Below are 16,376 nucleotides of genomic sequence, written 5' to 3'. Positions count from 1 at the left end.
AGCTCTACTACGCTTGCTTTGAGCCTTGTGAGAGATGAATCTACAAAGAACATGGAAATATTGCTTAAATTCTGCAGATTTACAGTTCTTGCATTTTCATTTAAGACAAGGGGTAAATGTTCCACAAAACTGTAGGACTGTAGAATGGTTTCAATTTTTTTGAAAAGAAGCAGAAACAGATTGATGTTAATTGGACCAGATTGTAGCATCTTCTGTAGCTTCCTCTTATTAATTCAAACCAAATTTCTAATTATCAGAAGATAATGACAGTAAAATGCAATATAGATTGAAAGTTATAATATCATTGGCTGTTTGAGAAAGGTAGGTTCGGGACATTAGCAATCAAATTTGGAATAACATTCTTGAGTTGTGTATGCGGAGTCTGTCATCTATGGTGTGGCCATCAAGCCTGTTAGCTATATCCTGACCATTGAGCCATCAGTCGGTTTTGTCCTTCATCATTAGTTAAGTGTTTGTCTGTTTTTTTCACCTTTCTATTTGGTTGTTTGATATTTTTCATTATTTGCCAGTCACAATACACCAGTTACATCACTCCAATTTCAATTTTCTCACCAATCACATTGCATCAAAATAAATTCTGTGAAATACAGCCATCATGATGGCTCCTCATGCACAATGCAGCATAATGCGCCCTGTTGGGCCTCTGAATATGCTGGACATCGGTACGCTCTCTTAGCTGGATACACCTTTTCCTCCTCCCCTTTCCAGAAATAACCAGAAAAAATTAGTATTAAATAGTTTGTAGCTATCCAGAAGGTAGTAACACCCAGGAGCCACTTTGGCCATTTTTTTTTAAGCAGAAGAACCTCCAGGAATCATTCGGTGACCATTCTCATTCTCTCTTGCCACATCCTCTTAAATGCATGAGGTTTGCCTTCTCAGCAGAGGAACTCCCAGGAGAGCCACCAAGTGGCCATTCTGTTCTCTTCTGATCCACACCTTTTCAGTCATGTGCAGCAATCCATCTAGTTAATTTCCAGGAACATCCCCAACGAAGGGGCATTGGCTATCCTCTCCTCTATTCCTCTAATGTCACACTTCCCCTTTCCAACAGCTCCACAAATGTAAACACTGCAACACATGGTGGGGGGGGGGGGTGGGGGGTGGGGGTAGGGTGAAGTATTGCAGAAACGAACAGGAGAGAGAGGAACAACAGAAGAATGAGGAAAAGTGGCAAAAAATTAGAGAGAAAAGAGATAAGAAAAGCGAAGGAGGAGATGGTGGGGAAGAGAAAAGAGGAAGAGAGGGTGTGGAAAAGTGATAACGTGCATTTCCAAGAACAAACATTTATTTATTTCAGCAGTGCTGTGGCCAAGGGCACAGGAGAGAAAGAAAGACATGCATTTTTGGGGGATGGAAATGAAAGGGAGAAAGACCCTCCTGGGAGAGGGGAAAGGGAGATTGAACTTCTTGAGTGGGGAGGAGGAAATAAAGACGGACATCCTATTGGGATGGGAAGGGAAAGACTTTTTTGTGGGCAGGGAGAGAGAGAAACACTCTTGAGAAGGGGTGAAAAGAGAGGTATAAATACTCTTGGGGTTCGAGAGAGAAAATCTGTTGAAGTTGAGGAAAAGAGACAGATACTCGAAGCTGGGAGAATGCTGCGGTGTAGGAAGAATAAGGATAAGATACTAGTTGAGAGGGCAGATGTCTACCTGTGTTGTGAAACAGTTGCTATTGTGGCTTAGCAGGCCTACATTTAAAACATAATTTGTCAACAAGTCACCGGGCATAACAGCAAAAAACCAAGGGAGCTTAGACCCCCAAGATACAGAAATAATACAAGGGGATCTGAGGGGATTTGAACTTAAAAGTGGAGATCTGGTTGTGCAAGTTGGAAGAAAGCTAGATTCCAGAAACGTAGAAGGAGAAACTTGGAAGTGTGTAAATATTCACTGTCTTGAAGAGAAACTCCTGGAAAAAACGCAAAAAAGGCTATTAAAGGCTCTCCTGCCATTCAGTAGGTAAATGCACTGTGTGGCATGTCACTGATCCTTTATTGTATGATCCCAAATTCAATTCCTGATTAGCCCAACTTGGTTGAGGCAGAACTCAGTTGCTACAATTAACCTCAGTGCTCCCAGGCAATGGAGGAGAAAAATAATCAGCTCTTACTACTTATCGCCGTACAGCAGAAAGTGCATGTGTGCCAATACTGGGTGAGGAACAGGATTCGGTTTGACTATGGTGGACCCAGTCATGTACCAACCAAAGCTGTCCAGACTCAGAGAAAAAGGATGGTGACTTGAGGTGCTGGAGATTTGCTACCTGCGGAAACTCTACCCCAACAAATCTGACTTCAGGAGAGGAATACAGAAGGTGAAAATGAGGTCCTATTAGTGAAATGTACTGTTTCATCCCTAGTATGAATTGAAGTTCAGTGCTTTAAGTACCGAATTGATCATCTTCATATGCATGGGCAATTTACTGATCCATGATTACACACCCGCCCCAAATCATTACATGTGTGCAAAGTAGTTCTGTCAAATCACATCATAGAATCATAGAAAGGTTACAGCATGGAAGGACGCCATTCGGCCCATCGAGTCCGCGCCGGCTCTATGCAAGAGCAATCCAGCTACTCCCGCTCCCCCGCCCAATCCCCGTAGCCCTGCAAATTTTTTCTTTACAATACTTATCCAGTTCCCTTTTGAAGGACATGATTGAACCTGCCTCCACCAGCCCCTTGGGCAGTGCATTCCAGATCATTACCACTTGCCGTGTAAAAAAGGTTTTCCTCATGTCACCTTAGGTTCTTGTGCCAATCACCTTAAATCAATGTCCTCTGGTTCTTGACCCTTCTGCCAATGGGAACAGTTTCTCTCTATCTACTCTGTCAAGACCCTTCATCATCTTGAATACCTCTATCAATTCTCCTCTCAACCTTCTCTATTCCAAGAAGACCAACCCCAGCTTCTCCAATCTATCCACGTAACAAAAGTCCCTCATCCCTGGAATCATTCTAGTAAATCTCTTCTGCACCCTCTCTAAGGACTTCACATCTTTCCTAAAGTGCGGTGCCCAGAACTGGACACAATACTCCAATTATGGCCAAACCAGAGTTTTATAAAGGTTCATCATGACTTCCATACTTTTGTACTCTACTCCTCTCTTTATAAAGCCCAGGATCCCATATGCTTTTTTGACCGCTTTCTCAACCTGCCCTGCCACCTTCAACTATTTGTGCACATATATTCCCAGATCTCTCTGTTCCTATACTCCTTTTAGAATTGTGCCCTCTAGTTTATATTGTCTCTCCTAGTTCTTCCTACCGAAATGTATCACTTTGCATTTTTCTGCGTTAAACTTCATCTTCCACCAGCCTGTCGATGTCCTCTTAAAGTCTATCACTATCCTCCTCACTGTTCATTACCCTTCCAAGTTTATGTCAACTGCAAATTTTGAAATTGTGCCCTGTGTACCCAAGTCATCAATATATATCAAGAAAAGTAGTGATCCCAGCACCGACCCCTGGGGAACACCACTGTCCACTTCCCTCCAGTCCGAGAAACAACCGGTGACCACTTCTCTGTTTCCTGTCCCTTAGCCAATTCTGCATGCATGTTGCTATTGCCCCCTTTATTCCATGGGCCGCAATCTTGATAAGCCTACCATGCAGCACTTTATCAAATGCCCTTTGAAAGTCCATATACACCATATCAACTGCATTGCCCTCATCTACCCTATCTGTTACCTCATCAGTTAAACACGATTTGCCTTTAACAAATCCATGCTGGCTTTCCCTAATCAATCTGCACTTGTCCAAGTGACTGTTAATTCTGTCCTGGATTTATCGTTTCTAAAAGTTTCCCCACCACTGAGGTTAGACTGACTGGCCTATAGTTGCTGGGTTTATCCTTATACCCTTTTTTGAACAAGGGTGTAACATTTGCAATTCTCCAGCCCTCTGGCACCACCCCCGTATCTACGGATGTTTGGAAGATTATGGCCAGTACCTCCGCAATTTTCACCATTCCTTCCCTCAGCAACCGAGGATGCAGCTCATCCGGACCGGGTGACTTATCTACTTTAAGTCTAGCTAGCTTTTCAAATACCTCTTCTTATCAATTTTTAGCCCATCCAGTATCTCAACTATATCTTCCTTTACTGAGACTCTGGCAGCATCTTCTTCCTTGGTAAAGACAGATGCAAAGTACTCGTTTAGTACCTCAGCCATGCTCTCTGCCTCCATTAGTAGATCTCCTTTATGATCCATAATCGGCCCCACACCTCCTCTTACTACCTGTTTACTGTTTACATGCCTGTGAAAGACTTTTGGATTCCTTTTTATGTTGGTCACCAGTCTTGACATCAAGCAGCATTTGACCGAGTGTGGCACCAAGGAGCCCTAGTAAAACTGAAGTCAATGGGAATCAGGGGGAAAACTCTCAGTGGCTGGAGTCATACCTAGCCAATCATCTCAGCCCCAGGACATTGCTGCAGGAGTTCCTCAAGGCAGTGTCCTAGGCCCAACCATCTTCAGCTGCTTGATCAATGACCTTCCCTCCATCATAAGGTCAGAAATGGGGATGTTCGCTGATGATTGCACAGTGTTCAGTTCCATTCGCAACCCCTCAGATAATGAAGCAGTCCGAGCCCGCATGCAGCAAGACCTGGACAACATCCAGGTTTGGGCTGATAAGTGGCAAGTAACATTCGCGCCAGATAAGTGCCAGGCAATGACCATCTCCAACAAGAGAGAGTCTAACCACCTCCCCTTGACATTCAATGGCGCGACCATCGCCAAATCCCCCACCATCAACATCCTGAGGGTCACCATTGACTGGAAACTTAACTGGACCAGCCATATAAATACTGTGGCCACAAGAGCGGGTCAGAGGCTGGGTATTCTGTGGTGAGTGACTCACCTCCTGACTCCCCAAAGTCTTTCCACCATCTGCAAGGCACAAGTCAGGAGTGTGATAGAATACTCTCCACTTGCTTGGATGAGTGCAGCTCCAACAACACTCAAGAAGCTCGACATCATCCAGGACAAAGCAGGCCGCTTGATTGGCACCCCATCCACCACCCTAAACATTCACTCCCTTCAACACCGGCGCACAGTGGCTGCAGTGTGTACCATCCACAGGATGCACTGCAGCAACTCGCCAAGGCTTCTTCGACAGCACCTCCTAAACCCGCGACCTCTACCACCTAGAAGGACAAGAGCAGCAGGTACGTGGGAACAAGACCACCTGCACGTTCCCCTCCAAGTCACACACCATCTCGACTTGGAAATATATCACCGTTCCTTCATCGTCGCTGGGTTAAAATCCTGGAACTCCCTTCCTAACAGCACTGTGGGAGAACCTTCACCACACGGACTGCAGCGGTTCAAGAAGGTGGCTTACCACCACCACCTCGAGGGCGACGCCCACATCCCATGAACGAATAAAAAAAAAAAATTTTCATACTCTCTCTTTGCCCTTTTTCCTTTTTCACTTCCCTTCTGAACTGTCTATATTCTGTCTGGTTCTCACTTGTGTTATGAACTTGACATCTGTCATAAGCCCCTTTTTTCCATTTCATCTTACTCACTATCTCTTTTGTCATCCAGGGAGCTCTGGCTTTAGTTGCCCTACCTTTCTGCATCGTGGGAATGTGCTTAGACTGTATCTGATCCATCTTCTCTTTTAAAGGCCGTCCACTGTGCAAGTAGTTTTGCCTGCCGATCTTTGATTCCAATTTACCTGGGCTCTGTTGTCATCCCATTGAAATTGGCCCGCCTCCAATCGAGTATTTTTACTTTAAAGTGGTCCGTGTCTTTTTCCATAGCTATTCTAAACCTTATGATACTATGATTGCTGCTCCCCACTTGCCCACTTGTCCCCCCTCATTCCCTAGCACCAGGTCCAGCAATGCCTCCTTATACTTGTTGGGCAAGAAATGTACTGGTTAAGAAAGTTATCCTGAACACATTTCAAAAATTCCTTCCCCTCTTTGCCCCTTATTATTGTTATCCCAGGATAGTTGAAGTCCCCAGTTATCACTACTCTACAGCTTTTGCAGCTCTCTGTAATTTCCCTGCAAATTTGCTCCTCTATATCCTTCCCACTAGTTGGTGGCCGATAGAATATACCCAGTAGTGTAATGGCACCTCTTTTATTTCTTAATTCTAACTAAATAGATTCCGTCCTTGACCCCTCCAGGAAATCCTCTCTCTCTCTCTCCTGTACTACAATATTCTCCTTAATCAATACTGCCACCCTCCCCCTCCTTTCTTTCCTTTCCTGTCTTTCCTGAACATCTTGTATTCAGGAATATTTAGTACCCAATCCTGCCCTTTTTTGAGCCAGGTCTCCATTTTCGTCATGACACCGTATTCCCATCTTGCCCAGCTGGGAAATGTAAAATATCTGTGTTAATTTTAAGGTCATAATAAACGGGAGGTTTAATAATCAAACTAATAGGTTGAATTTATGAAATGACTGGCGGTTTGCTTCGCTTCAAGAACCATTGACCAAAGGCTGGTTTCAGTTAGCTATCTAAGTGACATCCTATTGTATGTTCTTTGGACAATACCAACTTAGATACACAGATGAAATATGACCTAATCATCTGAGAGGAGGCTTTTGGACAGCAGACCATTTGCAACTGAATTCATGTTCAGTGGATTGCAAAATAGGTCTTTTTAGAAGAACCCTTGTTGGAAATATTTGGTAAGGCTAAGGAGTTGACCTCAAACACAGAAACAGGAAACGTTGAATGCACGGCAGGTCAGTCAGCATCTGTTAAGAGAAAAGGCTGGTTATTACTGATCAGTTCTGATCATAACCTTTGCCCTTCATAGCATTTTTCTGTTTTTTTTCAGATTTCCAGAATTTGTAACTTTTTTTCTTTTTATTTGACATCAAATATAAATTGCTAGCTCGTTCACCTTCAAACACTTAGGCCTGTATTTTCTTTCATTTGCAAATATTAGTGAAGAAGTTGAAGTGTTAAAATTAGCAAGATGATACAAGAATGAAAGGTTATAGTTATGAAGGTAGATTCAAAAATGTGGGCTTTTTTACTGAAACAGAGAAGATTAAAGGGCAGTCTAATACAAATTTTCAAAATTTTAAGATAAATAATGAAAGATTATTTCCACTGGTTGGTGAATCAGTAACGAGGAGGCTTGAACGCAAGATTATCGCTAGAAAATGAAGGGGAAAGTTGTAAGATTTTTTCACATAGAAGGCTACTAGAACATGGAATGCTTTGGCACAAGTCGCTATTGAAGCAGAGACTATAAATTTGTTTAAAAGGGAACTGGAAAATTATCTGAAAAGGAAGAAAAAAAGGATACTGGAATAGGATATGGAGTTAAAGTAGATAGCTCTAGTTGAACAGTTAAACCGAGGCCTTGTGTGATGGGTGTAAAAAATCCCATGGCACTATTTGAAGAAGAGCAAGGGAGAGTTCTCCTGGTGTCCTGATGTGTCCTACCCCCTCAACCAACAACACCAAAAACAGATTATTCTGGTCATTTATTTCATTGCTATTTGTGGGACCTTGCTGTGTGGAAATTGGCTGCCATATTTCCCCACATTACAACAATGACGACACTTCATTGGCTGTGAAGCACTTTAGGATGTCCTGAGGTCGTAAAAGGTGCCATGTAAATGCAAGTTTTTTTTTCTTTTCATAAGTAAAATAACATGATTGCAATAACTTCATAATTGTTCAGTTACAAGAATATGGAGGTTTCACTGGACAGTAGAGCACTCTTCAACCGGTTGCTCAGTTTCGACAATCCAGATTAAGTGCATGGCTGTACAACCCTGCATTTATATCTTTCCTGTTCGTTGTACTTCATGGCATTTGAGCATCTCAGAGTCTGCTGTGACCTGAAGAGGCCATGAAGTGATTGAAATTTCCTTCACTTGCCAGCTTTCACGCAGGAGTAAACATCTGTTCTATATTGAAGCAATTTCTACAAGGGCAGGTGAATCATTTCAAAATGGTGTGATGGACCATGTCGAAAGCTGTGGAGAGTTTGAGGGGGATGGTGCACCACGATCATAGTTACAGAGAATGTAATTCGCAGCTTTGGTGAGGGCCATTTTAGTGCTGTGGGAGGGTTAGAAACTTGATTGCACGGATTCATATAGGGAGTTGTGAGAGATGGGCCCAGATCTTGGAGGTGACAACATATTCAAGGACCTTGAAGAGGAAATGGAGGTTGAAGACGAAGCAGTGGGAACATAGGAACAGGAGTAGGCCATTCAGCCCCTCGTGCCTGCTCCGCCATTTGATAAGATCATGGATGATCTGTGATTTAACTCCATATACCTGCCTTTGAGCCATATCCCTTAATACCTTTGGTTGCCAAAAAGCTATCGATCTCAGATTTAAAATTAGCAATTGAGCTAGTATCAATTGCCGTTTGCGGAAGAGAGTTTCAAACTTCTGCCACCCTTTGTGTGTAGAAATGTTTTCTGGTCTCACTCCTGAAAGGTCTGGCTCTAATTTTTAGACTGTGCCCCCACTCCTAAAATCCCCAACCAGCCGAAATAGTTTCTCTCTATCCACCCTTTCCGTTCCCCTTAATATCTTATAAACTTCGATCAGATCGCCCCTTAACCTTCGAAACTCCAGAGAATACAACCCCAATTTGTGTAATCTCTGCTCGTAACTTAACCCTTGAAGTCCGGGTATCGTTCTAGTAAACCTATGCTGCACTGCCTCCAAGGCCAATATGTCCTTCCGAAGGTGCGGTGCCCAGAACTGCTCACAGTACTCCATTCGCGATGCTGAAAACGTCGTGGATAGCACGTTTAGTGAGATGGTCACACCGCAGGTAAAGGTTGTACAGGCAGGAAGTAAGTGGGTGACCTCCAGGCAGAGTAAGAGGAGCAGGCAGGCAGTGCAGGGGTCCTCTGTGGCCGTCCCCCTCTCAAACAAATATACCGCTTTGGATATTGTTGAGGGGGATGACTTATCAGGGGAAGGCAGCAGCAGCCAACTTCCTGGCACCAGGGGTAGCTCTGCTGCACAGGCTGGGAGGAAAAAGAGTGGAAGAGCTATAGTGGTAGGGGATTCTATCGTAAGGGGAACAGACAGGCGTTTCTGTGGCCGTAAACGTGACTCCAGGATGGTTTGTTGCCTCCCTGGTGCCAGGGTCATGGATGTCACTGAGCGGCTTCAGGGCATTCTCAAGGGGGAGGGTGAGCAGGCAGAGGTCGTGGTCCACATTGGGACCAACGACATAGGTAGGAAGGGAGATGAGGTCCTGCATCAAGAATTTAGGGAGCTAGGTAGCAGATTAAAGAGCAGGACCTCAAAGGTTGTAATCTCTGGATTACTCCCAGTGCCACGGGCTAGTGAGTATAGAAATAGGAGGAGAGAACAGATGAATGCGTGGCTAAAGAGTTGGTGCAGGAGGGAGGGTTTCAGTTTCCTGGATCACTGGGCCTGCTTCTGGGGAAGGTGGGACTTGTACAAGTCGGACGGGTTGCATCTGAACCAGAGCGGGACAAATATCCTTGCGGGGAGGTTTGCTAGCACTGTTGGGGGGGGTTTAAACTAACTTGGCAGGGGGATGGGATGCAGAGTGGAGCTACAATAGGGGGTGATGTGCAGCCAAATATTGAGAAAAAAACAAGTCAGCTTGGAAGACAGGGCAAATATCTAAGAGCACGGCTGGATAGCATCTATTTTAATGCAAGGAGTCTTGCAAATAAGGTGGATGAACTGAAGGTATTGATAAACACATGGGAGTATGATATTGTTGCTGTCACAGAGACATGGTTGAGGGAGGGGCAAGACTGGCAGCTCAATATTCCGGGGTACAGAATCTTCAGGCGAGACAGAGGGGGAGGTATAAGAGGAGGGAGGGGGTCGCAATATTAATTAAAGAATCAATTACTGCCATAAGGAGGGATGATATATTAGCAGGTTCCTCAAATGAGGCCATATGGGTGGAGCTTAAAAACAAAAAGGGGGCAAGCACTTTGATGGGAGTGTACTATAGACCCCCAAACAGTCAGGGGGAGATAGAGGAACAGATATGTCGGCAAATCACAGAAAATTGTGCAAATAATAGGGTAATAATAGTGGGGGATTTCAACTTCCCCAATATTAACTGGGATACTCAGAGTGTAAAATGCTTAGAGGGTACAAAATTCTTAACGTGCATCCAGGAGAGCTTTTTGAGCCAGCATGTAGCAAGTCCTACAAGAGAGGGGGCGGTACTGGACCTAATTCTAGGGAATGTGGCTGGCCAAGTGGAAGAAGTGCTAGTAGGTGAGCACTTTGGTGACAGTGACCATAATTCAGTGAGATTTAAGGTGGTCATGGAAAAGGACAGGGAGGGACCAGAAATAAAGGTTTTAAATTGGGGGAAGGCCGATTTTAATAGGATAAGGCAGGATCTGGCCAAAATGGACTGGGATCAGCTGCTTGTAGGAAAATCCGCATCGGAGCAATGGGAGTCTTTCAGAAGGGAGATTGAGACCATACAATGGCAACATGTTCCCGTAAAGGTCAAGGGTGGTTCCAAGAACTCCAGGGAACCTTGGATGTCAGGGGATATACGAGAATGGATTAGGAAAAAAAGGAGGGCTTTTGGCAGATACAAAAGGCTAAGAACGGAGGAAGCCCTAGAGGAGTACAAAAAGTGCAGGGGGATACTTAAAAAGGAAATTAGGAGATCAAGGAGGGGCCATGAAAAAACACTGGCGAGCAAAATAAAGGAAAATCCTAAGATGTTTTATAAGTATATTAAGGGTAAGAGGATAACTAGGGGAAAAATAGGGCTCATTAGGGACAAAAATGGCAATCTGTGTGTGGAGCCGGAAGATGTAGGAGGGGTTCTAAATGAATTTTTTGCATCTGTTTTCACTATGGAGAAGGACGACGTAGACATAGAAATACGACAGGGGGACTGTGATATACTCGAACATATTAACATCGAGCGGGAGGAGGTATTGGCGGTTTTAGCAGGCCTAAAAATGGATAAATCCCCAGGCCCGGACGAAATGTATCCCAGGCTACTGTGTGAGGCAAAGGAGGAGATTGCGGGGGCTCTAACACATATATTCAGAACCTCTCTGGCCACAGGGGATGTGCCAGAGGACTGGAGAACCGCTAATGTAGTACCATTATTCAAGAAGGGGAGTAGGGAAAAACCGGGGAACTACAGGCCAGTGAGCCTAACATCAGTGGTAGGAAAATTATTGGAAAAAATTCTGAAGGACAAAATTAGTCTCCACTTGGAGAAGCAAGGATTAATCAGGGATAGTCAACATGGCTTTGTCAAGGGAAGATCATGTCTGACTAATTTGATTGAATTTTTTGAGGGGGTGACTAGGCGTGTGGATGAGGGTAACGCAGTGGATGTGGTATACATGGATTTCAGTAAGGCCTTCGATAAAGTCCCGCACAGGAGACTGGTCAAGAAGGTACGAGCCCATGGAGTCCAGGGTGCCTTGGCACTTTGGATACAAAACTGGCTTAGTGGCAGAAGGCAGAGGGTGATGGTCGAAGGTTGTTTTTGTGACTGGAAGCCTGTGGCCAGTGGGGTACCACAGGGATCTGTGCTGGGGCCCTTGCTGTTTGTGGTCTACATTAACGACTTGGATATGAATGTAAAAGGTATGATCAGTAAGTTCGCTGATGATACAAAAATTGGTAGGGTGGTAAATAGCGAGGAGGATAGCCTCAGTCTGCAGGACGATATAGATGGGTTGGTCAGATGGGCGGAACAGTGGCAAATGGAATTTAACCCGAAAAAGTGCGAGGTGATGCACTTTGGAGGGACTAACAAGGCAAGGGAATACACAATGAATGGGAAGACCCTAGGCAAGACAGAGGGTCAGAGGGATCTTGGTGTGCAAGTTCACAGATCCCTGAAGGCGGCGGAATAGGTAGATAAGGTGGTAAAGAAGGCATATGGGATACTTGCCTTTATTAGCCGAGGCATAGAATATAAGAGCAAGGAGGTTATGATGGAGCTGTATAAAACACTGGTTAGGCCACAGCTGGAGTACTGTGTGCAGTTCTGGTCGCCGCACTACAGGAAGGATGTGATCGCTTTGGAGAGGGTGCAGAGGAGATGCACCAGGATGTTACCAGGGCTGGAGCGCTTCAGCTATGAAGAGAGACTGGGAAGATTGGGTTTGTTTTCCTTGGAGCAGAGGAGGCTGAGGGGGGACATGATTGAGGTGTACAAAATTATGAGGGGCACAGATAGGATGGATACTAAGGAGCTTTTTCCCTTCGTTGAGGGTTCTATAACAAGGGGGCATAGATTCAAGGTAAAAGGCGGGAGGTTTAGAGGGGATTTGAGAAAGAACATTTTCACCCAGAGGGTGGTTGGAGTCTGGAACTCACTGCCTGAGAGGGTTGTGGAGGCAGGAACCCTCACAACATTCAAGAAGCATTTGGATGAGCACTTGAAATGCCATAGCATACAAGGCTACGGACCAAATGCTGGAATATGGGATTAGATTAGACAGGGCTTGATGGCCGGCGCGGACACGATGGGCCGAAGGGCCTCTATCCGTGCTGTATAACTCTATGACTCTATGTGTGGTCTAACCAGGGTTTTGTATAGCTGCAGCATAACTTCTGCCCCCTTGTCCTCGAGTCCTCGAGATATAAAGGCCAGCATTCCATTAGCCTTATTGATTATTTTCTGCACCTGTTCATGACACTTCAATGATCTATGTACCTGAACCCCTAAGTCCCTTTGGACATCCACTGTTTTTAACTTTTTACCATTTAGAAAGTACCCTGTTCTATTCTTTTTTGATCCAAAGTGGATAACCTCACATTTGCCTACATTGAATTCCATTTGCCAGAGTTTTGCCCATTCATCTAATCTATCAATATCGCTTTGTAATTTTATGTTTTCATCTCCACTGCTTACAATGCCACCAATCTTTGTGTCATCGGCAAACTTAGATGAGAGACTTTCTGTGCCTTCATCTAAGTCGTTAATAAATATTGTGAATAATTGAGGCCCCAAGACAGATCCCTGCGGGACTCCACTAGTCACATCCTGCCAATTTGAGTACCTACCCATTAGTAATCAGCAATAAAAATGAAAGTTCTTATGGGAGAAGAAATTATGACTTTGGATCATCTCATCCTGCTTGAAATTCAGAAAATCTCCATAGCATAAGCACACTTGGAATTCTAATTTTGAAAATGTCTACACCACCACCAACTCCCCCCTCCCCGCCCTCCCACCACCAGTTGACAAAAATCCGATTGACAGCTCATCACCTGGGAGATCGAAAAGTAACGCGTGGCATGATAATGCGACGTATTGGTGTATGTGTGTGATGGCAAGCGGCCAGTTTGAGTTAACCAAAGGGAGGGAAGAGAAAATTTGAGGGTGAGTCAACATGAGCCACTTGTGTCCATCTCCCAACTGCTTGTTCAAAAGCAGCATTGGCAGAGACTTGGAATGTAAAGTAGTTTATTGCTGCTTGTGAATGGCAGTCCTATTAGCCAAATCTGATTTCTGTGCAGAAGGATGAAAACATTTTAGTCAGACAAGCCTTGAACAGCTTGAAGCATATTCTGTTGATAGCTACAGGAAGAATAGAGTGAGGACTTCATGAAGTTAGTGTCACTTCACATGACTCGATGATGTTTCGGGTTACCTAGCAGTTACTGAAATGTGTTATAACAAGATTGTTGTCAAATTCTCAAATAATTGTGTAAAAATGTTTTTCCCTTTTTAGGTTCAGCAAATAGACCGTGTAGTTGAAGTTGTTGAAGAAACGATTAAAGGTGAGTAGGTTCTTGAAACAGAGTGCACTAGTTTTATACATAGTTACATCTTACTTTGCTGACACGGAATTTGTCAATATGTTTGCATAAAAAAAGTTTATGCCCCAAATCATAAACCTTTACGATGAGGCTCGAGCTTGACTTTATTTATTCTTGACTTTATTCTAATCGTAGGTGACTTGTTGAATAATAATGTATCTTTGTGCTGAGAAAGTGACAATTATTTTAGATTTAACTTGATATGGTGAAGTACATTGTATTATTAGATAATTTAATCTCATTGAACTGAAAGTAAGCCTATATACTGAACATAAACATGCTTAGAAGGACAAGATTTCTGAAATTTCTTTTAGTTTGAAATCCTAAAACTTGTGTTTTTCAGATTTAGTTGAAGCCTTTTGTGACCATTAGTCCTGCTGCCATGTGCAGACACTTAAATAGCATTTACCATGTGGCTGGATAACAAGTTCAGCCTTTGGAGGGAGTGCTAATGTGATTGTAATTAATGTAACTGTTGATTTATTCAACATATCAAGAATCTTCTATTTTGTCACCTATTGATGATTGTGCTTGAAGGTATCAAAAAATGATGCTAGAAGGGTTATTTGATCATTTGCATCACAGAGGATTGGAGATACGAAGGTCATCCAGTGTACAGTACAATTGCTTGAATTTTCTGACCAATGCAGTATTACCAAGTTCTCAATGTTACTTGCAGTTGGAGGCGCAGGAACAGTTGGTACCTGCTAACTGTTACTTTGTAAGCTTTTTTTGTAATGAGCTGGATTGGTGCTAAACTACAGTGAAGCTCATTTCTGTGGTCTCATCGTTTATATTCAGTGAAGAAGCCCCATTTACATTACCAGCTCTCAGTGGGGCACACCAACAGGCAGACGTTACTAGTTTTTTGCATAGCTTTGTGTGTGCTGAAGTTGTAACATCGGCATGATAATATGGAACATCAATTTGACTGTCCACTTGCTGCCATTCAAACTACCCCTGGGGCAATTTTATGTTATGCCAAGATTGATTAATAGACCAGATATTGCAGCACCGACTGTTAAATGAAGGTCAGATTTCAGTGGAGTGTTTTCAGGTCTACTCTGACTTCCCAATCCGCTCTCACTTTCTTGAACATGCAACTTTTTGTTTACATCTATTCACCTTTCCGTTTTAGTAAGGGTCAACACAGACCTAAACACATAGTGATGTTGCACTAGTACTAATTTACATGGAATAATTTATATTTCTCCAATTCAAATGCGATAGATGTTGAAAACTGGACAAGCAACTAACGATAATGGCACGAAGTTAAGTTCTCCCATCAGTCATTTGATACATGTTGCTCCCTTTTACAAAGTATATAGTGCACAGACAAATGAATTGAGCAACTTTGTAGAAGTCTTTTCAGAAAATGAAAGTCATCACTTTCTTAATTGAGAACTCCCCCTCCTCTCATGTTCTTCTAAAGATAATGTCAGTCAGTGGTGCTTCAATTTAAAGAATTGAAAATTTATTTGTGTTTGCCTTTGTGACTGCACAGTTTGGTTTACATAGAATTTACAGTGCAGAAACCTGCCATTCGGCCCAACTGGCTTATGCCGATGCTTATGCTCCACAAGAGGTTTGATCCACTTTTAAGTGAAAACCTGTGTTTGCTGCAACTCACAGCATTAATGTACTGTTGGAATGTTACGGTAAGAGCATTGGTGCATTAATCCACTGCACTGTGCAGGATAGAATGTGAGTACTCCCCAAATGGATCTAAGCTGAGCTGCCTAATGGGATTGAGCAAGAAGAATCAAGGAGCCAATATGCTGCACCTCTGGTGTCTTATGTTGAGAGTTCCTTTGGTTATTAATTTGCGTAATCTCTCTGATGGGGACAGTGTATGGTGGAGGAGGAAATAAAACTGAAATGTGGGGAGCACAAATAATTTTTAAAAATATATATATTACTGTTGCAACAGCTGCACTTTCTAATTACAGTGACCAAATACAATTACAAGTCAGTAAAGATGAATTGGGATCTGGTATTACAAAGAGATGCCTATATTCTGTGACGAACAGACTGATTTTGATTTTAGCAAGAAAAAAATGGCTTCATGTGTAATCTTTTAAAACTCCTGTGGCCTGAAAAGCATGATTCAGCTTGCTTAATGAAATTGAAGCCTATTCTCTGAGAGAATCTAATTTTTATTATGAATTGTGCAGCATACAATACCCTGTTTTCTTGCTATTGATGCTGAGCTCACCAAAATTACCATACCACAGGAAGTGCCTGCAGGCTTTAAGCATTTGTCAACCAGTTTGACCTGACAGGGGAAGTAGTTGTCTATTCTTAGTTCAGAAGTTAATTAAGGTCTGTCACAAAAATGGTTTATCTTTGATATTTTGAAAGTATGACTCACTACCAGTGGCAAGGGGTGTAAGTTTGGGGTTAGAAGATGAAAGGGTGTAATTTAAGAACTTAAATCAGTTGCTTCATTAGCTGTTAATCATAAGATGCTGAATGGGTGGGCTATCATGGGGACAATAATACAATTTTGTATGCTTGTTGCTGTTGTGAACTATGCTCTGAATCAGCTGTCTGAAAGGGTATTTATTATTAAGTACTGCACTTCAATACTT

At 43.1% G+C, this 16,376-nt stretch overlaps 1 protein-coding gene across 3 annotated transcripts in view; it reads left to right on the top strand.

The window, feature by feature from the left end:
• Positions 1-16,376, top strand: part of cdkal1 (CDK5 regulatory subunit associated protein 1-like 1) — a 1,005,231-nt gene that overhangs the window by 255,410 nt on the left and 733,445 nt on the right. For all 3 annotated transcript variants that reach the window (XM_068001614.1, XM_068001608.1, XM_068001620.1), the window contains exon 6: positions 13,698-13,746. In XM_068001614.1, the coding sequence (XP_067857715.1) occupies positions 13,698-13,746 (49 nt within the window). The remainder of the gene's footprint in view (positions 1-13,697; positions 13,747-16,376) is intronic.

The sequence above is a fragment of the Heptranchias perlo genome, chromosome 2, assembly GCF_035084215.1.
Source record: "Heptranchias perlo isolate sHepPer1 chromosome 2, sHepPer1.hap1, whole genome shotgun sequence".
NCBI lineage: Eukaryota > Metazoa > Chordata > Chondrichthyes > Hexanchiformes > Hexanchidae > Heptranchias > Heptranchias perlo.
Note: the sequence above shows the minus strand (reverse complement) of the source record. Positions and strands in the feature narration are given on the sequence as shown.